Genomic DNA, 22,208 nt, shown 5'->3' with positions numbered 1-22,208 from the left:
GCTCATGTTATGTAATGAGACTGTCCCGTAGGTCCAGCGTGTAGAACTTAGCTGCATCTAGTGGTGTAATCGCTGCATTGCAATCTCCTCACATCACCCTCACCTTCCTTGTATGAACACTTGAAAGGCCCTGTGTAGAGTCAGTGCTGCCACATGCATGCCCATGTATATGAACATATATGTTCAATGTTTTATTTTGAAGTAATCATAATTAGAAAAACACATTTTAGATCCCATTGGATTACATTAAAAATGACCACGTGTTTAGTAAGTGACTACATTTCAGTCTCACTCAACAACTGGGCTTAGATGACAATGAGTGTTGTCAAAATTCACGACTCTGTTGCTTTTTAATAAGTACAAGATGAACAATTATCACCTGCATAATGTGTAATCATGTCGTGAAGCAGCTCCACTCTCATTCAGTGGCACAATTACAAGAGTATAATAATGACAGCACCATGATACATGACTTTTCATAAAGCCTCTCTGCATTTTTATACATCTTGTTTTGGTAATTAGCAGCTTTTCTCCAGTCTTTAAACTAAATTAAGCTCACCAGCTTTTGGCTCAATCTTCTTATTGAACTCTCGACGGGGGGAAAAGGGAATAAGACATATTCCAGAATGTTGTTTGCATGTGACTGCTGATGGGGGCCTGACACTCTGACACTGACTAACACGATGAGCTTTAATCTGAAAGCCGAGCACGCTCCGGTCCAGTCGTCTGTATTTGTTCTGGCTACATGGCCTCTTGCATCTCCTTCTGCGAGGAGCGAAGACCTTTCAGAAATCAATTCACTCGCAGTTTAAGGGCTTTAAGAGCACTACAGCGTAATCCCATCTCTTTAAAAAAAAAAACTGTATTCCAGCCCATATGGATGGGAGCTTGTAATCTCCCTGTGCCCTCTTTCCGTGCACACTCATAAGCCCTCGCCCTCTCTATCCGTCAGTCCAGCCCCACCACTTACCAGCAGTTTACATCTGCACGCAGCTGCATGCGTGGGTGGATGGAATTTACCAGCACATATGGACTTTATGATTAGGTTTAGGAACAGATTCATTTTAAAAGAACTGAGCAGTTAATGACGAGATTCCCCCGAAACGCTTTAAGGCTATAGAAATTGAATCTGAACGAATGCAAAGGTGCATCGATTTTATAAAACTTAATTCCTGGATTTACTCCAGAGCCGCCAATTTGAAGTGGAGTGGGGAGTTAGCAGTGATGTAATTGCTTCCCAAATGTCTTTAGTCATTATGTCTTTTTTTTCTTCTTGCAAGCGAGATAAATGAGATTCAAAGCTGTGCACATGAAAGCCTAAATATTGGTCTTTGCCTCAGGTGTGTATTCCTGTTTACGGCCTGCATCTGTCACAATGAAGTCATGGCTCGGGAGCCATGTGTCGTCACGCCGCATTAAAGTAAACCCCTAACTGGAGGATTTGCTACTTGTTTTTTTATGTCGAGCGCCGCTTCTGTCAAGTGTAATGACCGGCCATGTATGAGCTATGCCACACAGCAGCAGGCACCATTAGGCAGCAGATCTACAGTAAATGAAGAGAGAGCCCAGTGGTTTGGCTCCATATACACATGAGGATTAATCCTTTAAGCCCTTTTCTACAAAGGTTCACTACCGTCCTTCAATTCTTATCAAGCTGACTGAACGCAGAGTGGCCAAGAGAGTAGATGGCAGGCGTTCACGGCTCAGCGCTTCACAATAAACTAAATGGCGATCTCTGAAGTGCAATGGGTGAATGGATCATACATGGCTAAGCATTTACACGCATGTACTCGGTTCAGTCTGGTTGACTTTGTGAATGGTGTAGCTGCTTGGCTGATGACTCAGTCAGGGATAGTTCATTGGTCATCAGTTACCTGCAGTAACTAAGATGTGGTCTCTAGACTATTTTGTCTTGTTTTGGACTATAAACCTCAAAGTCTTAAGTCTTAATGTCCCTCCAAATTTGTAGCAACATTAAGGGGAAAGTGTCCAGACTGAACTGAATAAATGTGGAAGGACTTGCACCTTAGAGATGAACTCTAACAGTACAAAGAATGGACAGAGCCTGAGTGACATCACCCGTACGTTTCCGAAACGTTATTTTGAAATATGCACCACTGGCCGCCGCTATGTTGGATGTATTGCTTCGGCCGTGCATCATAGACTGATGCCTGGGTGCTTTAATAAGCCATCTGTAACAGCACCTACCTGTAAATCAAGCAGCTATGCTGTTAATTATGCACAACTTTAAGCCTTAATATAACCTGAACAGGTGAGTTGTATATAAATTCACCCTCAGTACAGTTGTCATGAACGGGGAAATTAGCTACAGAGACCAAAACTGTTTTTTGTACCAGGCTGTAAACATGTTTATTTCTGCTGTGAAGTTGGACATTTGGACATGGGGATTTATGGAGACTGACTCACTTCTGGAGCCAGCCTCGAGTGGACGTTTGAGGAACTGCAGCTTTTCCAGGTGCTTGCTTATGGTGGCAGTTGTTGAGTCTCTAAATAATATAACAAGTGGAAAGTGTCATGAGATAATTTTTGTTAAATCACTTCTTAAAACTCTTTTTTTATAGACTTGCTTTTATGTGATCCACATCAGGGGGGATCAATGGGGTCTGGAGCACCCCCACCTTAGACCATGTGGCAGACCTCAGTACTGCTCGTGTGCCTGAATGGGAGCAAATCCCAGAATCCAAAATCTCACGGTAAGCCTGAAACCAGAAGAGCGGATGCCGTGATAGCCGCATATTAAGATAGATGCCTTATTTTTGGTGTCCGCACACTTTTGTCCACTGATCATAAATGAGTTTTTTTAATTATTTAATTTTATCAGGCAACATTGGTGGTTAAAAAAAAAGGACTTTGTAGTGTGTGTGTGTGTGTGTGTGCAATTTAAAGCCAGGTGATGAGATATTATGAGGATGGAGGTAGATTAATCTCCCTCCAACCCCTCCTCTCTCTCTCTCTCTCTCTCTCTCTCTCTCTCTCTCTCTCTCTGTGATGCTGCAGCTCCTGTAGTCTCTCCAGTCTCCAGTAAACAGCAGTCATGGCGACAGTGGTCCAACCGCTCTCTCTGGATCGAGGTAAGGCGCTCGGAGCTTTTTTGCATTTTGCTGCCTCTCATCAGACAGACAGGCTTTTTCTGACAAAACTTCAGCAAGGAACTGACAACCCCGGGAATAAATCTAAGAAAAAATCCAGGTGTTTTGTTGATCCCGGCTCGGATTTCCAACAGATTTCCACGGCTCGTTATTCTCAAAGAGGCTGATCTGTTCTGTGCGTGCATCTTGTTTCCTTTGTGGAAAGACTGCTTGGTCTTTCACGGCCACATTCTTCTTTTATTTTTATTCGCCATCATTTCATCTGACACACGGACACGCTCGCACCGCGCACGGCGCGTTTTGGGTTTATTCCCATCTATATTATGTAACCGCGTCGGTTTTATTATCCCGGCACAGCTCGGCTTGTTTTCCTCCTCTTCACATGTGAACTGAGTCGCTCTGGCATTAAAAACCTACTTTGTCAGATATGGGAGACAACTTTTGGATTTGTGTTGGTGAGAGTCAGGCAGGTTGTTGTCTTTTTCTACTTGTTGGACACGTTAAATATGCCATACATGCAGTTCAAGTGTTCCTAAAGAGCTGAGGTAAGCCTATGTAATTGCAGACCATGTGACTTAAACACATATTTGTGCATCACCTGACCTCATTCATGTGGTAGTTATGCCTCCAGGATGAACCAGCATGTGTTCCTTCAAAGAAAATAGATGTTATGAGTACAGATCTCACACCACTTGGATTTTTATTCAGCTTCAGAAGTGGCCCGCTCACTTTGAATAAATCTCAGACCAAATCCACCGTTGAAATGTAATATTGCACAAGCCCCGCTCAGGAAATGGATGCTGTCAAATATAGAGAAAGGAGACACCTTAGCTATTTCCACCGTGCCAAGTAAAGCTAGCCATCGGCTCCTCAGTCACTTCCAAGCCACAGGAGGTGACTATAAATACACTCTATCTGGTGGGAGCGTGAATTATCATGCAGGATTTCATTTGACTGGTGTCGCTCGTTATGCTGTGTCTCAGTAATTAGCCAACAACTGATCATTTTCCCGCTATAAGGAATTAGATTTTGCGCCCATGCTCTCAATTACAATTCATTCTCCACTGAAGCTTAATGCTCGGGCGCAGTCGGGCTTTGCTGATGTACGATCTGCTGGATGCAGAAGTGCTTTACTATGCCGAGTTAATGAAATGAGCCCGTAATATTGCACCAGTCAAACAGATAAACAATAAAACCTACGCGTTTTCCAACCCACTCGTCATGTAGAGTTACTGAAAGAGGGGATTTAGCTGCGCTGGTAAACAGGCTAAAAGAAATATGTCTTGTCAGGATTCAAGCCTTATCAGATCTGAGTCATTTGCTGGGGCAGCGGTTCAGACATGACCTCAGCCCGTGTACAAGAAGGGCCTGATCCATAGTCACATGCTGTGGCATGAATAGGACCAGTCAGCGACTGGCAGCTATAATGGCACGAGCAGTAGTAATGATGGTTTCACACAGGAGCCATCAGTGACAGAGAGAGAGGCAACATTACAGGTTCTGCTGACACCTCTGAGAAAACATTAAAATTGCTAATGAAACGGCAGCCTCGCCTCGCCTCGCGGTGGGAGGACGCTGTAGTCATTCGAGGAGATGGACAGATGTTCAAAGCGCCCGCCTGGCTTGTCAGGTCACGGCAAAATCTTACATCACCCGGCCTTCCTGTTATTGTCTGAGGAAATGTCTGTGTCAAGCAAACACCAGCACCGGACCAAGAACAATGGACTTGAACCTCCCTGAATGATTTATAAAAAAATCAGCCTGCGTTCTCTGCAGAGCTAAAGAGGCAAGTCCCGGACATGACAGCCTCTTTGAGATGAAGAAGTGAGCACAGAGGTCCATGTGGGTGTTTCTCAGTTAGTAATCGTCAAGAAAATGCAGTGCTTGGAGCTTTTGCATACTAACATTGGCCATACACAAGGTAAAGCCGAGGCTGATGGGAATGAATGTTGGAAAACTTCATGGCAATCCATCCAATATTTCACACAAGTCAACCTTATTGCTGGTGCTGAATGTTTGAAATGTCACTGCAACGCGTTCAACGTTTGTTAAGATGCTTCAGTTTGAAGTGGAAAACGACGAGCAACCAATCAACAACCCCATCCTCAGAATCATGCTGAGTTGGATCTCCTAATGGAGAACTGACTCAACTGCGAATATGACATTAACAGCTGATGTATACAAGCCCCGGTTGCAGAACTATGCTGTGCTTGTGCTGAAAATAAACACTTACTGCAAGTGCAATCAGGTTTTGATGTTCAGTGATTGACTACAGTATTTCTGGTGACGTCCTCCATTACCCACAATGACCTTTGATAACCCGTCAGCTGTCGGTAGATAGACAGGCTCTCTCGATGGTACCTTAGAAAAGGGCTTGAGATTTTCAGTTTGAGAAAAAGTGGGTTCCTCAGACAGTATGCAACGTCTTGTCAGCTGCATCACACTGAGGCCTACAGAGGCTAGTTTCTCTGTTGAAGCAGTGGGAAGTGTATCCTCCCTGTGAAGCTGTTGAACATCCCTTCAAAATAGTAACTCCCTGTACTTCGACTCCCTGTCTGTTTTTTCTTCACGGTGTGGCAAGACTTTGGATAGTTGAACAATTTCTGCACTGTTTACAGCCTCCTGCCTTAATAGACTGGAAGGAATAACTGCAACACTCTACTGCCCCGGTCCTTGTTTTCCCTCTGAGAGATCATGGCGAGTTCACTGACTCGAGGCCACAACCCTTTCTCCCCATCACATGCTCTCAGTCACACGAGCGATCTCAAGGATTACAGGGCTGCTGACAGACTTACGTCACTCATAACTGGTTATATCCGATGTTGTGACAATACAGAAATAAAGGTTCTTAGAGTAACTGCCTTAGAGGGACACTGTCTAGTAATTAGCAAGAGGAGGCGAAGACAATAAGCGCTGTGTTTTTCCGTCTCTGCTTTCGCCACGGGCATCTGCAGGAGCCATTACCCCTCGAGGAGTGATTTATTTGTTATGCTTCAAGGGGACCGTCGCAGTAGGGCAAATTAGAGCTAATTCTCTTGGCATGGGGACAAGGCTTGTTTGGTAAAGACCCTGTCGTCCTATTTTGCTCTTTCAGAGTGTGATTATTTTCGTTTTTTACAGTCGGAAATTAGCAGCAGGGTAGCCGAGGGCACCAAGGACACCCAGGTCAAAGAGGCGGTGGCAGATGGCAAGGCCTTTTCAGGGCGTTTTAGTCCAGCATGCACGGCATCCAGATAGCATCTCTCAGGGTACGAAGGTAGGAGAGGAGTCAGGGAAAGGTCATGTACGCCTTTTATGCCATCTGCCGAGGGCGGAAAGTGACATTTCAATCAATTATCAAAGCCAGGGTTTGAAAAGATCTTCAGAGATGTAATCACGACGATGTGGACGTTTTTTATTTTCATCACTGCAGTTTTGTCATGGTGACACTTCTAAGTACTGAAAATGAATTACAGTCAGTTCTGCCGCTATTACAAATTGACTAATTATACCCCGAAAACTGGAGCGCTGCCCAGTCGAACACAACATCATCGCGGAGCCTTGTTGAACGTCGAAGCTTTCATTATGTGTCACCGTGGCTCCGTGCCTTTTCTCTAACCAGCGAATGATGAGGATGACCTTTTTTAGTCACAGCGCCCGATGTTATAGGAGCTCAGGGAAATGAGTTTCCAAAAGTACGGTGCCACGCAGACAATCAGGGTTCATTATCGTCATCATCACGGTCGTTAAAGCTAATAATATGAAGCGAGGGCGATGTTTTTGTTCAGTGTGACCTGTGAACTAAAATAATCACAGCGCCACAGGTCGAGTACTTTTATAGAATTAGTCTTTTTTTCCTTCTACAGTAAAAGAGAGAGCAACAAAGGTAGAGACTTGTTGCATTCAGTCCATGGAGCTGGATTGCTGTAATAGCCATAGGAGTTTTTCCGAGAAGCAGAGACACATTAGAGAGAACCACCTTTCATCGAAACACAACCTGCAACTTGCATTATGTTCTGCCGTGTTTTTATCCCATTTCTTGTACAAAATATATTTAATTGTTGTTGAAATTAGGATTTAGGAATGGTCGAGCTTTTGCTGTTTGAGCGATTGACATTTTAATCAGATTTTTGACCGTGATATAATCATATTTTCTGACCTATGTCTTCAGATTGATGTGTTTTGTAAAGATTTATCCTCTTTCGAAGGCTCTGCGTTTTCTCATTTCCGTTCTGTCTAACTGAACAAAACATCCCGCTTCATGTTTTGTTCCCGTTTTCTTCTTTTCTCGTGCTGTTGCCTTTGAAACTTTTAATAATCTCTTAATAGAAGTTGTCGAGGTCCATTAACGCTGAATGTATCACTGTTTCCCCTTTACTCCCACCCAATGGACGTTGACTTCTTCCTTCATTCAAAAGTGATTGATGATGATGATGGCGCTCTTCTTGCGAGCGCTGTCAGCGCAATCCCACTTGAAGAGACCACAGGGCCTCTGGCCCTTCACGCATCCATTCGGGATCTTACAGTTTGATGTGAAAAAGAAAAGGAATATTGCATTTAAAACTTCTGAAATAGTCTCTTTGCTGCTGTTTTAATTCTGTTTGAAGCCCCTTGCATGAGAGCATAAAAGCGGAGGGGAAGAGCCAGCAGTAAAATCTGTTGGGCAGAGTTATTTGAGCAGGTTTTAAGAGACTTTAATGCTACATTTAACATTCGTTTTTAGAGGCTCTGTAATGATAATAGGATAACATTGTGATTTCCTCATCAGCACACAATGGTAACTTTGTCCTGAGAAAGTATTAAAGTCTTGACAGTCAGGTAATTAGAAAACTTACATTGAACTCGGCTAATTTATGGTTATCACTAATGAGAATGCCCTCATCCTAAGTATAGCAGAGGGAAATTAACTGCTGACAGGACCTCTGACAGCTTCATAGACTGTAACTATATCTCGACGCAGCATCACACGCGTTATTTTGAGCGGTCAAAGGACTTTATAATCAGATCGTGATTATCCTTTGCACACGGCGACACCTTGGTGTTTTATTTTTCTTCCTTTTCTAGCAGATGAGAAAAAAGACTTTCTTCTAATGTCACTGTTCTTTAAAAAAAGAAGAAAAAACTAATTTAGATTCAGCAGCATCAGCTCCCATTTCTCTTCCTTTGGAGAGGAATCTGTCAAACTACACAGTGAGGATGACCTAATTGCACGCAGTCTGTCGGCTACAGAGATATGCTAAATTTGGCAGACTTGCGGTTGTCAGTGTGGAGGTTCGGCGTATAGTTTCCACTGAGGCGGATGCACAAACCTGTGCAGATGTTGCACACATCTGGACACGCTGAATCTCTTAGAGCATAAATAAAAATAATTTAAAAAAACACTTGAGGGTGGAACTTTATGTCAAGAGGTGGCAGGAGTGCTGAAATATGTAGCAGCTCAGCAAGGCGAGAAGATAAAAGACTGAAATGCACAACTCGGGCAAACAGGTAGGGTAAAGGCAAGGTTTCCAATATCAAAAGCAGGGGTCAGTAACAGCCAGGCAGGAACACTTAGCTGCACAGTGGAGGAAAGTATAAAGAAAATACTCATGCCTCCATCAGAGCAGGGACTAAATATGACATGAGAATTTGTAGTAAATAACAGAGGTTAAAGGTGAAGTCAATATTTCTATATTAATAATGGACAATAATAACCTGTATGTGGAAAAATCCCCCACAGAGAATTAACACCTGACTTTGTACTTCCCCACAGCTCTCGTTAAGATTTTCAGCTCATTGTTTTGATTTTTACAGCTCAAAACCTTTTTGATTTGATTCGCTCACACTGCACCCATCAAGGTCATGTACCGACACAGTGGGGCGGCTCTTAAAACCCACTGTATAATACTACCTACAGAGCCGAACAGCAGGCAGACAAAGTTGGTGAACTTAAAAGATGTGGGTATTTCCCTCAGGAGGTGGTGGAGACCAAAAACAGAGCAAGGCCACTGTATGCTGCGCTAAGTAGGCATAATGATATTTCAGTGTTCAGTGTTCAGAGCTTGTTTCCACTGCTGCCAAGTGGCCAAAAATTCAATTAATGCAGGTTAAAGTCGCAGAATTCTGAGATTTATGAGAATATATGCAGGTTAAAGTCGCAGAATTCTGAGATTTATGAGAATATGTTTGAAAATAGTTGCTGTAAACACGTGAAAAGAGTCTCAGGATTTTGTGGGCGGTCCTTAAAGGGTGGCTCGATGACACGCTCAGGCCACCCTGAGCAGAGAGATAGAGATGAATTCATCACGCTCAGAGTGTTTCAGTGTTTTCTGAATTAATCTGACACGGCTGGGTTTCAGTACAGAAATAACCCAGTACCAAGTAGTACCAAAGACTACTTGTATGGTTTTCCATGGTGTATGTGAGTTGTAACTCAGCATGCAGAGATGCCACCAAAACATTCAAAGGTTTGGCTTTACTACACAGCTGATAAAAATAAATGCTTCAGGAAAATCTGGAAATATGAGCAACAGGATAAAGCTTGCATGGCTTGCATATCGTACACTACTGGTATCAGCATTACTTTAAGGGTACTGGAATTGTATATAAACGACTATCTATCTATCTATCCATCCATCCAGTTGTAGATTAATGTAGTAACACACTAGATCTGCCCCTGCGGCGTAGTAGAGGTTTGTCTGTAAATTACAGTGCTTGGTAAAATCAATAGTAATGCATGGCCTTGTTTGTTATTTATTCATGGCTTCCTGTAAAAGTGTCAAACCCAGCAGTTTCCTTGCATGTTTTCACGTAGCAGAGTTGGTAAATCATGGGCGCGATCACATTTCCAGTATTACCCTGCAGCTGAAGTTATTCATAGATTCCTCCATGTGGGTGTCGAGCACACACTTGGTGTTATCATCAACTATGCTTCATTTGTTCTGTCAGGCTTGCCCAAGAGGTATAACATGAGATGAGTGTGGTCTTTCACCACGGTTATGTCAAGACGCAGGGTCATGCCATGCCCCCCTTTCACTGTTAGGTCTGTCGTTTTGCTGCCTCTGACTCTGGCATCATTTCCTGATAACGTGACGTAGCTGTGATCGCCTGCAGTCACCCGAGCTGCTTTGTCATGGAACAGAAACCACCCTTCGATGCCTCTTCCCCCCGGGTTTTTAACACCCCTCTTGATCGTGCACACAGCTCATCTGATGTCCTACTTTTACATCGAGCATGCAGAGCAGTAGATGTTGAAGTGAACACGAGGGAGGTCTCTTTTCTCTTTGCCTGAATCGTGTGTGGTTCATTTGAGTCAACGGCAAGAAAAAAACAAAAAGGGGAGATGATTTGTTTGCTCTGTAGTATGTGCTAGAAATAATCCAGCAGTCATGTGCCGGTTTATCGCACCAACACTGTGCTCATACCGTGATTTATTTACACATTTTCTCACAACAGCATGAAAAAAAAAAAGAAGAAGCGTGACAGCAGAGCATAAAATCTTCACAGACATATTTTTCTGTGCAGGATGAGATATCCTTGGAAGGAGTAAAGGGAAAATGTGCCAATTCATTGCCAGGAGACATTTGATTACCTCTGTGCTGCTCGGTGTGAAGCAAAGAGCCACTGCCTATGATTACCAATCATCTTTTGTGTGGACACAGATACATTGTCATGTAATCACTTCTTCGGGGGGCCTTTGTGCTGTTATATTAGACTACATCTGCAAAAAGGACTTGACATATATTGACAGGAGCAGACTTACACTGTTACCATAGCTGTCAGCGTAAGTAACACTGGACCACTTAATTGAATTTAAACTGTGCGGCTCATCTGTTTGATGCGAGGCTTATGGAATTTTAAATTACCCCGATGGGAGTTGGAAAGATTACATCAGGAAATGGGCAGACATCACATCTGATCGAGCGAGATGAAAGCGCCGCCAGGATTGTCTGCAGTATCAATCTTTTGAAGTCAGGTTCCAAAAAAACGCCTCGTCAGAGTTCATGATGGGGGATAAAGAAAATGGTGCTAATGAGCACGCGAGAGCAAATAAAGACAGAAGAGAGAGCGGAGGGTGAAGGAAAAACTTTCCTGGATGGCCCTTGACTTCTGTTTAATGAGAAAGAAATGCTCATAAACCTCTTAGACAGATGCCCTTGCTGCTTGGAAGTGTACCAGCTCATTACGAACTTTTCAGAATCACATTTTTTTGATGTACAATCATAGAGGGGGGTAAAAACTGACCGATCGACCTTGATAGAAATTTTTAATGTGGCATACTTTGGAGAATGTCAGCTGTGGATTCTTTTACATCAAACTGTTAAATCGTCTACAACTGAAAACAATGGTGATAAACCCACAGAGAACAAGCACCCCGGCTTAATGGAGCTTTATAACGAGTTTCAGCTCATTGTTCGCCTCCGGTTTCTAAATGTACTGTTTTGCCTCCTTCTCGACGCTCTTAGCCACGGCAGGAAGCTGTTTGCTGTGAAAAGAGAAAGCTCTAAAAGCACCGACGTACTCGGTTAGAGACTACCTGGTGAACACTGGAACATTTAGTTGCTAAAGAGAGATATTTCCATTTAATGAGTAGGTGGAAATCAAAAACAGAGAGAGAGACAGGTGGCCGAAAATGCTGCTGCTGCATTCATAGATAGAAATGTTTCCTTTAAAGGTGATGATGTGTTAAATCACAGCTTGTTTCAGATGCCCTCCAAAAAAGTTAATGCAAATTTAAGTAAATGAATGAACATATGTTTCTCTTTTAAGTCACCTGAACGCATTTTTAGTGTAGGTAGAAGTTGAAATTACAAGAAAACATCTCCCACAGTGGCTTCATTTCACCAGATTTGTACGTTATTCTGAGATTTTTTTCGTTGAAAACACATAAAACTAGCAACAGGAAGTCATTTTCATTCTCACCTCAACAGTTTTCACTAAACAGGAAGTCATTTTCATTCTCACCTCAACAGTTTTCACTAGCTTCGACTGAAGAAATAGTCCCTGTCGACAGTGACGTCTGAAAATCATCCACTGGGACACAGTTTTGGGAAAGCGAGACTACCCCACCTCCAAGGCTTTGAATCCAGCTGACCGTTCGACAAGGGAGATGAAATAAAAGTAAAGTTTGGTTGGATCATTGACAGGAAAAAGGTCGGCAACAGGTTAGCTGTCAGAAGAGACGAGTACAAGTATGAAAGGATGTAAACAAGCCAGCTGAGCGTCCGAAAAGGGACATAGGGGTGAAAAAACAGACCACGATGATTAGAATCGACAGACAACCTTTTACTCTAGTAAACGTAACCCTAAAGTTTGTGTAGTTTGTGGCCTGGTCTCAATTCTCTGCAATCTGGTTTAATTTATTAAATATATACAGTTATGCAGCCCATTCTGGCCCATCCTTTCCAATATGTCAGCGTCTAAGTTGCCTCTTCGTATCAAATCTTTGTGTATTTCAATGAAAGTTGCTGTCAAACAGCTCAGCTGATGTCTTTTGATATAGGTCAGCGCTCTGTTTTTGGTGCTGCCGGATGTGAGCGCAGCCTTTGATACTGTGGATCACTGCACATCCTGACTGAAGGGCTTAGGGAACGGCTGAGCTGATTCTGCTTCTGTAGCTCTCGGATAGAAAGTTAGTCTGTTCTGTTCTGCAGTGCCTCAGGGTTCTGGTTTTGGTCCTTTATTATTTGCCGTATATGTTTCCATTAGGTCACAGGGCATCTCTTATCACTGTTATGCTGATGATATCCAACCACAGCTGACTATTTTTTGGATGGCTGGCAGTTTTCTGCAGTCAAACACAGAAGACCCTGTGGTCCTTATCGCTGCTCGCTCAGCGTGGGTCCCTTTCTCCAGCTGTCTCTCAGAAACCTTGGTGTTTTATTTCATCAGTCTCTGTGCTTCGATCAACATACTCTGATCTGCTCCGTCCTTTTATCTCACCAGTAGGTCAATTAGGGTCTTCTGACCGGAGTTATCTGGTCGTAGCTTGTGCTCGACTCGAAGGAGCGAAGCCGACATTGTTGGAAAAGCTCTTCCTATAGATATACTGTGTTTGTGTTGAAGCACTTGATTTGTTCCCTGCTCCCAGACAACAAAATCGACCAATAAAAATGTGCAGAAATCAAGATCTGGCAGGCATCACGACAGTTCTACTTAACATTGCGTCTAATATATATACACACATACCATATTTACACAAGACTCTGAGTAGAGTTGTTTGATTAATGGCCGATTAGCTTCATCCTGACGACTCGCATCGTTGCCAGCTTTCGTCTGCCAATACAACTCTCACCGGACTAGTTCTCGCGAGCCTCGAGCGGTCTCGACGGGAACTGGTGTGCCTGCAATTTCAAGCAGATCAATATAATCCACAGTGCTTCATTACAGAGCGCTCGAAATAGAAACGAGCATTAGATTTCTGCGAGGCGTGCTCGTTGTCTAGAAATGTCGTATAAAGGTGAAATGCAACAAAGGGTAAAAAAAGTTTGAGTGTGTTTCACATTTCCTTTTTATGGCCTTATGCAGCATTCACACAGAGCTCCATTACTTCTTTTTCTCGTCCCCCACAGGTCCGCAAACAGTAAAAGCTCCTCTGTCTGCCATCTTCTTTATTGAGTTACTCTGCTCTGTTCCCCAAATTCAATATCAGTGTGTGTGTGTATCATGCCTCTACACACAGCTTGTGTATCACTGTGTAGTGTGAGAAGAGACACTGGTGCAGCCTTGTAGTAAAATGACAGTGTGGAGGAACTGATTAGTCGGTTCGTATACTTAGTGCTTGTTATGATTACACTTGATTTTCTAATGGTATATATTCTGCTTTACTTCAGACAGAAAGGCCTTTAGATCAACTTGTTGTTAAGGCTGCAACCAACAATTATTATCCCATTAATCTGTCAGTGTCCCAGAGCTCAAAGTTAAGCCTTCAGATAGCTTCAGTTTCAGAGGAGATACATTCTTCTTCTAAGATATTCCTCAGCAGCAGATTTCCATATTTTAGAAGATTGATGAATAACATACTTTATAACATGTGGTTATATAAATTCCTGCTGATTAATCGACCAGTAGGACGATTTGTGATAGTTCATATCAAATGCAGAACACATGCACTGTTATGAATGACTGTGTCTATGTGCCTGTTCTGTATTGATCAATCCCTGTTGGGAAACCCGAGCCTGGCTGGAGCTGTGGAAGGTCTTTTAAAAAAAAGATGCTGTTGTGGCTCGGCGGGGTGACGACATGAATCTAAACCAGCAGCTTGTCTGTCTGTCTGTCCGGTGAGGCGAGAGCGCTCTGTGGGAAAACATGTTTGACAAAATAACAAAATGTATGAATGAATAAAGAACTGATTACGTCTAAAGCTGCTCTAATCAATACTTTGACATTAACAATGGATCGACCGCCAATGGGTAATGGAGAAAGAAATTGCTCTTATCTGCCGGATTTATCGCCCGTCTCTGTAGTTCCACTTCCTCCAGGGAGCGTTTTAGCACCTTTGAGCTCAGTGTTTTTGTTTTATTGCCCAAAGACTTAACTGCCTCACTGCTTTTCTTTCCAAAAAGTTCCCCATTGGGAATAATAAAATAAATCTTCTTCTTTCATCAATGTGAGCTACAGAGCCAGATATTTCTCTTTGGGAATTGGTGGAGACCAAAACAGTAGCCAAAAGGAGAATAAATATTGGACTTGTGTATTTGTCAAGAGGATAGAAACACAACTCCAAATGAATACTGATACTGCTCCGTATAATCGCCAGAACTGTGTTTGCAGCTTGTTGCACAGTCCCAAGTGTTGATGTTAAATGTTTAAAGAGTTAAAACAGGTATTTCTGGTTTATATTACTAATATTTGTGGGGTTTTTTGGACTCTTGGACAGCGCCATGTTGACTTCAATCTGTCAGCACCTTTTCCTATTTAACTTTAATAAAATGTGACTTCATGCAGTAGAACCAAAGGAGCTTACATTTCCATCAGGAGGAGAAGAGGTGGAGTCATGCAAAGTCAAAACGTCAAATGTTATTGGCGAATCCTCAAAGAATAATTGGACTTTTCCATTTTTGTTCAACATTTTAACGATTAAATGATTAATTAATCGTCATACGGCGCGTGCAGCAACTAGCCACGCCAATGTATTTTTCGGCGAAACTAGAATCGAGCTAAAACTCCGCAGTAAAACTGTAAGACTGCACCAATCACCTCCCTTTGTGTGGTCACGGCAAGCTGAATAAAACATGCTATTGACCCAACAGTCCGAGCCCGGTGATTGACTACCAAATTACTTCCCTCTCCTTCCATTATGTATCTCTATCTGGCCTGCCAGTTTCAGAGGGCAAGAAATTAATCAGCCAAGCGGGCGGACTCATTCGGCTCAGGCTAATTATGGGAGGAGAGCTCAGCGGACCCCGCCACACAGGCTCTAAGTTAAGGCTCACGGTTTAGTGTAAATGCCCACAGGTGCCTACTCTTACCAAGAAGTGTTACACTTGAACAAATGAGTGCCTGACTTCTTCCTCTCTATGCACAGACTTAAGCCAATGCGAACGATCCGTGGATGGGACTGCCATTCTATCTTTTCTTGCCCCAGCTGGCCTCGACTGAGTCTATTTTCATTATCCCACTCATCGATTCGCTCCAGTGCCTCTCGTGTGGCTGTGCTGTTAATGTAATTGAACGGAGCATTTTTTTGTGTGGTATGAACACACACACACATACATACAGCATACTCATACTATTCTCTCTGTCCATCTTTCTGACAGATGTTGCCAGGGCCATCGAGCTGCTGGAGAAGCTCCAGGAGTCGGGTGACGTTCCCGGTCACAAGCTCCAGTCTCTGAAGAAGGTCCTTCAGAGCGAGTTCTGCACAGCCATCCGAGAGGTGAGTCACTGTCAGGGGAGGGAACTGCTAGTCCGTGAACATGACTCATGTCTTTTCATTTCTTTTCCTCTCTGAGACTTTTTTGTTTCTCCTTTTTTTTCATGATGACCTTTTTTTTTTTTTTTGCTCTGGTATTTTTTGCACTTCCAATCAGTCATCATGCTCGGCGCTGGGTTCTTCTCTTTTTTTCCGTGCAGTTGCTGTTGATGAAGTTGCTGCTCTTTCACCTGTTCAGTCACATTTGCCGCGTTGTCCATCACAAGAGACTTTAATACTTTTTCTTTTTTATTCCAAACAAGTCGGGAGAGCAGCAAGACTTTCTGTGCAAAAAAAAATAAAAATGATATGACAAGGAAGGGAGATACGAAACAAGCTGCTGTTGAGCTTACACTAAAACTTTGTGAAGCTACTTAAGATGAGATGCAACTCAACCTTAAAACGTTCTGTCTTGTCGAGCTGAGATTTGAGCGCCTGGGGAAAATTGTCCTTGTTAATGTAGAGGCAGCATATTGTAACACTTGCTTTGTTTTGTAGCCTTCAAGCTCAGCTTGTACTGAATACCAATAAGAAGAGGTGCAGTGACTTAAAAGTTTCTCGGGTCTGAGCAGCTCTATATATATATATATATATATATATATATATATATATATATTATATTATATATATATATATATATATATATATATATATATATATAGCAAAGGGCTTCGATCTCCTCTGTTGTTTTTGTGCCTCGATCTTGGGTCATCCGAAAGCATCTGGTTGGTCGAGCTTAATGCTCCAAGTATGATGATCTCTTTTGAAAACCTTAACAATAAGCGGTCGGTGTGTTCGTCTGTCTTTGTTCCTTTTCCTCCCATCTGTGTTTGTTTATAACATAAAGTTTTCCTTTTCCTCCCATCTGTGTTTGTTTATAACATAAAGTTGATTCATAAAGATCCAGTCGCACCCTGTCACATCTGTCTGAACACACGTAATAACTTTGTTAACTGGCCATATTTTCAAGGTTCTTTGAAACAAAGAAGCTACAGAGATCCAGATCGTCTCTTCAAAAGTAACATTATGTATTCTGCAGCGTCTGGTTATTTTAGTTTGAAAGGAACTTTCTGTAACAAAACTCAATATTGTTGAATTATTGACCCCGGCAGAATTTTTTTATTCCTCTCTGAGAGACTTTTGATGATGTTATGGTATTATTTATGACCATTATAAAAGCCAGTCAGACAAATGAGATGAAACATTAGTTCATGTTACAGTTTGTAGTATGTAGCTGCCTCTCCTTTATCACCAGGATGCCACAAAGGATGAAAACTTGAACTTTTGCTGTAATTAGCAGCACTGCGGGCGATTAAAGTGGCAAATTCACATGCTGTTACATTTAGCATTGCCTTTACCCCCAAATTTGTGATTGGCTCTTGCAGCTACAGCATGCTTAAAGCTGTGAATGTAGCTGCTTGTGATTTGGCTGCACCGTAGGTGATAACACGAGTGTGTTGTAGTACACAGCGGTGCCAAAATGTGTTCCCAAAGTTGCTACTAATGCTTTAAAAACTCTAGACGCTGAGAGGAGTAATGGCTGTAAAAATGAAATCTGAGAGTGTACTTGCCTTTAAATGCTGCTGGAGCTGAGCTGCAGCTCACCCAGTGGCCACAGTGAATCTTTGACTGCATGACAAATTCACATGAAATCAATACGAGCGTTTCATAATCTCGAAGGCTACTCGATAAGCCCATTACACCGTATATCAATTAAGCAAATCCCAGTTAGAAATCGGCTTTAATCACGTTTAACACGGATGGAATAAAGTGTGAATCTTAAACAGGACTTGTTGTTGTTTTTCCTCCTCTTCATTCAAACAGCCACCCACTGATCCATCATCCTAACACCACTCGTCAGGAGGAGGACGGGGTACAAAACAAACTCGACACGACACCGCCACGGCGGCTGATAACTACTCGATCTCGTATATTTAGTGTCCTGTCTGTCGTGATGTGCTCGAGTGTCGCCCAGTGACATGTATTTGTTAAGCAAACAGGGAGAAGCAGATGACAGATGCTTCATGATGGCCTGCATGTTAATTGTAAGCAAAGTGAACATGCAAATTGTCCCTGAATGAAAGCGGACAATTAGCAGGCCTGATGAGTACGTTGGGGAGAAGCTCGGCCTTATTATCTGGAGGGAGTTGTAAACTAAAGGGATGTTAAATGAGATTTTACTGCTTTGAATCAGAAAATATTTGAAATACTGATGACTCAAGGATTTATCTATCTCAAGGATTTTAATTTCTGCCTTAGGCAGGGTAGCGGTGGGTTAAAGTACTGGATTTGACAGGTTTAGGCAACAGAAGCACTTTGGTAAGTTAGATCAAGGTTTTGGCTCAAATTTTTAAAAGGTTAAGGCATTAAATGTGTTTTGACCTCTTCAATATTTAACCACAATCTTCCCCTAACCTCATCCAAGTTCATTTCATTGCCAGAAATATAACCATAAAACGCTGATCGTGATCCAATCGCCAGGAGATGATATGGTCGGGAAGCTGACGGTGCAGCTCATTATTTTTCTGATAAAAAACAAAACATTGCATTACATTTCCTACAGAAATGCACCCGCTGATGCAATTTGTGAACACATTTTTTATTTTTTGAGGAGGCTGCGAAGAGGCTGAATGTGACTGTGTTTTGAAAAGTTTGGAAAATCAGGACTGCCTGTGTCAAATACGAACACCAAAGAACCACTAACCACCCGTACACAGTGACATACCTCTTCTAATGATGCAGTTAAATGTTGATGTAGTCAGGCAGTGCCTGGGGTGGTATTGCACACATTTACTTTATAGCGCTCCTATTAAATTTCTACTTACAAACTTTCATCATCTTGTAATATGTGATGTATTTTTATGGTCTTTGCAGCATATTTCTTATAGAAACTCATCACAAGCTTTATTTAATAAATGTGGGACTTCATTCATTCCTCAGCCAGTGTCTCGTTATGATAATGAAGCGTTCGCCAACGCTGGCAACAACACAAATTAGGGGAAATAGCTTCTGACAGAACATTACATAACCCCCACCCCCACCCCAGATATTATGCAAAGTGACAGAAAGGAAGAAAGAACTAGTCTTTTCTTTTCATTGGGGTCCAACTCTGCCCTGGTCTGGTCTGCTCGGGGGAAGTCTGGCACATCCTGACACCAACTGCACTGTCTGGCAACCGGCTGCCTGATCTCAGTGCCAGTCATTGGAGTGCAATGACAATCATTCAGAAAAACCTCTTTAAAAAAAGCATGCCATGCCGTTTGCCAAGAAGCAGCGATGCAGACCACTTCACCCACAAAGAGTTGGCTAAACCCGATCACCAGGGAAACCATCAGCGGGCTGCGAGCGAGGCTGACTATGGTTTATAGTTGATTACAGGTTTGCGAGAGCCAGTGATGCAAGAGCTTCGCTCTCTGTGGTGCTGAGCCAGCTGGAGGGCAGGTTGTAAAAGCCGGCTATTGCACGGTGAAGATTATTATTGTTATTACGCGGAGAGTTAAAGGGAGTTGTTGTTGTTGCGGCGGACTATCACGGTCCTCGACAGCTGTGTCCTCGGATGCACGCGTTTGTATCGGAAAGAATCAGCGTGGGTCGAAGGTAATCTCAGTGGCAAAGCAGCAGTCAGGCTGGATTTAATGGTCTGAAATGCAAAGAGTCTTTCTGAATGTGTTTTCATCTCAGCGGGTGATCTGTGCTTCAGCCTCTCAGCAAAAAGAGAAGTGTCACTTTGAAAAAGCACAGTGGAGTTTTAAGAGCGCACTGCAATTCACAAAGTATTTTTTTATGTAGTTGCCAACCATTTATAAAAATGTTGTTTTTTGTAGGTCCAGACTGTAAGATTTAGTATTATTAGGAGTATTTCTCTGCAGGAATGGAATACAATATTCGTTAGTATGTTTTCATTGGTGTATTAAGACTCGTTGTGTTTTTGTCGTCTTTAAATTTAACCCTAACCCTTTACCTATAAGGGGAGGGTGAGACGTGGGAGAGCAATCTGCAACTTCACCACTAGGTGTCATTAAGTCCTGCACACTGGACCTTTAACTTAAAAATGACTTTAGATACTTTAGTGCCTGTTATTTTGCCACACATACTGTAGTTAGCAGATTCATGTGTTCATACCTCCGCTGTTGGGAAATGAAACCAATGGTGGAAGTGCTAAAAACTGTAATTCCTCAAGTGAGTCAAGAAGTGAGTCAGTCTCCATAAGTCCCCATGTTCAAATGTAGAAATAAACATGTTTACAGCCTGGTACAAAAAACTGTTTTGGTCTCTGTAGCTAATTTCCCCGTTCATGACAACTGTACTGAGAGTGAATTTATAAACAACTCACCTGTTCAGGTTATATTAAGGCTTAAAGTTATGAATAATTAAGAGCGTGGACGCTTTGATTGACAGGTGGGTGCCGTTACAGGTGGCTCATTAGAGCACCCAGGCGTCATTCGACCCACGTCAGGTCCGGCACTGATGCACGTCTTTGCTGATATTTATATTAGACGGGAGGCGGAAGGATCAGTACATCCAACATGGCTTCAAAACAGCATTTTGGAAACGCTCTGTCCATCTTTGTATCATCTTTGTACTGTCATGGCCCAGAACAGACAAACCAAACACTGATCTAGATATGGTCTTTAGCTTTTTTACGTGACTTTTTTGGGTTGCAATCTGCAACTTCACCGCTTGGTGTCGCTAAATCCTGCACACTGGACCTTTAATTTGAATAAATCAGCTCGCTAAATCCTGCACACTGGACCTTTAATTTGAATAAATCAGCACTTTTAACCACAAAATGACAAAAAGAAAACGTTCACTGTGATGGAAAAGCAGCGCTGAAGTTTCTGAAAGTTGATTTACGTAACGTAATGACGCCAATATGAGTCCAGTAGCCACCTGGAGGATTCAAAATGCATCCATCAGTCTATATTTTTTTCACTCCTAGCTATATAATCATATTCTAACTCATTTTAAATTCACCCTCTTCTCTTTCCTATATGTCATCCATCAGTGTTAACCACTCTGGAGTTAAAAGAGCCATAAAACTCAGGTCAAACTGTTAAATCCAGCCGTCCTGTACATTTGGATCTCACACACACACACACACCTCTTTGACATTTCATTATTACAGATGACCTTTCTTTGAAGTCCAGGCTTTGTGTAATCTGTGACATGATTCCTGCCTACGCACATATATCTATATATGTGTGTGGGATGTAGCTCATTTCACACTCTGGTGGGCTAACGCAGAGCCTGACAAGATGGACATACTAATCCTGTCCAAAGAGTGAAAAAGCCCACTCCAAACCCGATCCTGTACATTGCGTCAAACATGAATCAGCCTCGTTAAGGATGACAGACCACCTGTCAATATAACGAACGTGCAACAGGGGAAAAGAGTGTGTTCAGCAGTGTTGGTCTAAATGACAAAAGGGAGAAGGTTTGATGAGCTGGTTGTCTTTCTCGGCGATGTTCATCAATGATGTTAGCGCGTTTAGTCGGCTCAGAGTGAGTTGTCGGGGTCAATCAGGCTCGCAAATGAAAAAGGAAGGACACAAGACGAAATGAGTGGAAGAGCTAACCAGCTGGAGATGATGAAGAGCGGGAATTCGCGGTACGCGTTGGCTTAGAGAGTCCCACTTGACTGGAAAAACAAGGGGGGTCGCATCTTTCATCGACTTCGACGTTGCGGTTGATTTTCCACTTCAGCAGAGATTTTCAATCAACATAATTGACTTTTTCTTTTTAAAGCAAAAGTGAGCGAGGGCGTAGGATTTGTGTGCGACTCCCATCACCTCCCACGTCACATTAGGTTAAAGGATGGAAGGTACATTATGTCAAGCCGGTGCAAGTTCAATATTTTCCCTCTGTGTCACAGCCGGGAGGGAAAGTGTATTGTTAAGTCCTGTGCCTGGTTTCCATCCTTTTTCCAGCAACATTAACCCATCCCCCCCTCCTCCATCCTCCATCCTCCCCGTCTCTCTGACTCAGTAGAGGAAGCAGGAAGCCATGGTTACAAGCGGCGTTGTCATGTCAGTTTGCCCCGCAGGCATCTCGACCTATTCTCTCTCGCTTTGCGGGATGTAGGCGCCGGTGTATCTCTATCAGGATTAATGTTTGTTTTGTGTATATACGGCTCGACCTTAATCCACTGTGGTAAGAAGGAAAACACACAGAAAAAAAAAAGGTGGACAGGAGGTGTCAGTGTTTCAAGGATGGAGAGCAAAAGACGA

The 22,208-nt window shown here is 42.7% G+C and overlaps 1 protein-coding gene across 4 annotated transcripts in view; it reads left to right on the top strand.

Moving 5' to 3' along the window:
- Positions 1 to 2,695: 2,695 nt before the first annotated feature.
- Positions 2,696 to 22,208, top strand: part of lin7a (lin-7 homolog A (C. elegans)) — a 32,220-nt gene continuing 12,707 nt past the window's right edge. For 2 of the 4 annotated variants that reach the window (XM_027272433.1, XM_027272435.1), the window contains exons 1-2: positions 3,005 to 3,092; positions 15,827 to 15,945. In XM_027272433.1, coding sequence (XP_027128234.1) covers positions 3,056 to 3,092; positions 15,827 to 15,945 — 156 coding nt within the window. In that variant the 5' untranslated portion in view covers positions 3,005 to 3,055. Of the gene's footprint in view, positions 2,715 to 3,004; positions 3,093 to 15,826; positions 15,946 to 19,397; positions 19,579 to 22,208 lie in introns of those variants that run through there. The other 2 variants (XM_027272434.1, XM_019276832.2) reach the window with 2 other exon arrangements.

This window comes from Larimichthys crocea, chromosome XX, assembly GCF_000972845.2.
Source record: "Larimichthys crocea isolate SSNF chromosome XX, L_crocea_2.0, whole genome shotgun sequence".
Taxonomy (NCBI): Eukaryota; Metazoa; Chordata; class Actinopteri; family Sciaenidae; genus Larimichthys; species Larimichthys crocea.
The sequence above is the reverse complement of the archived record's forward strand: the minus strand, read 5'-3'. Positions and strand labels throughout refer to the sequence as shown.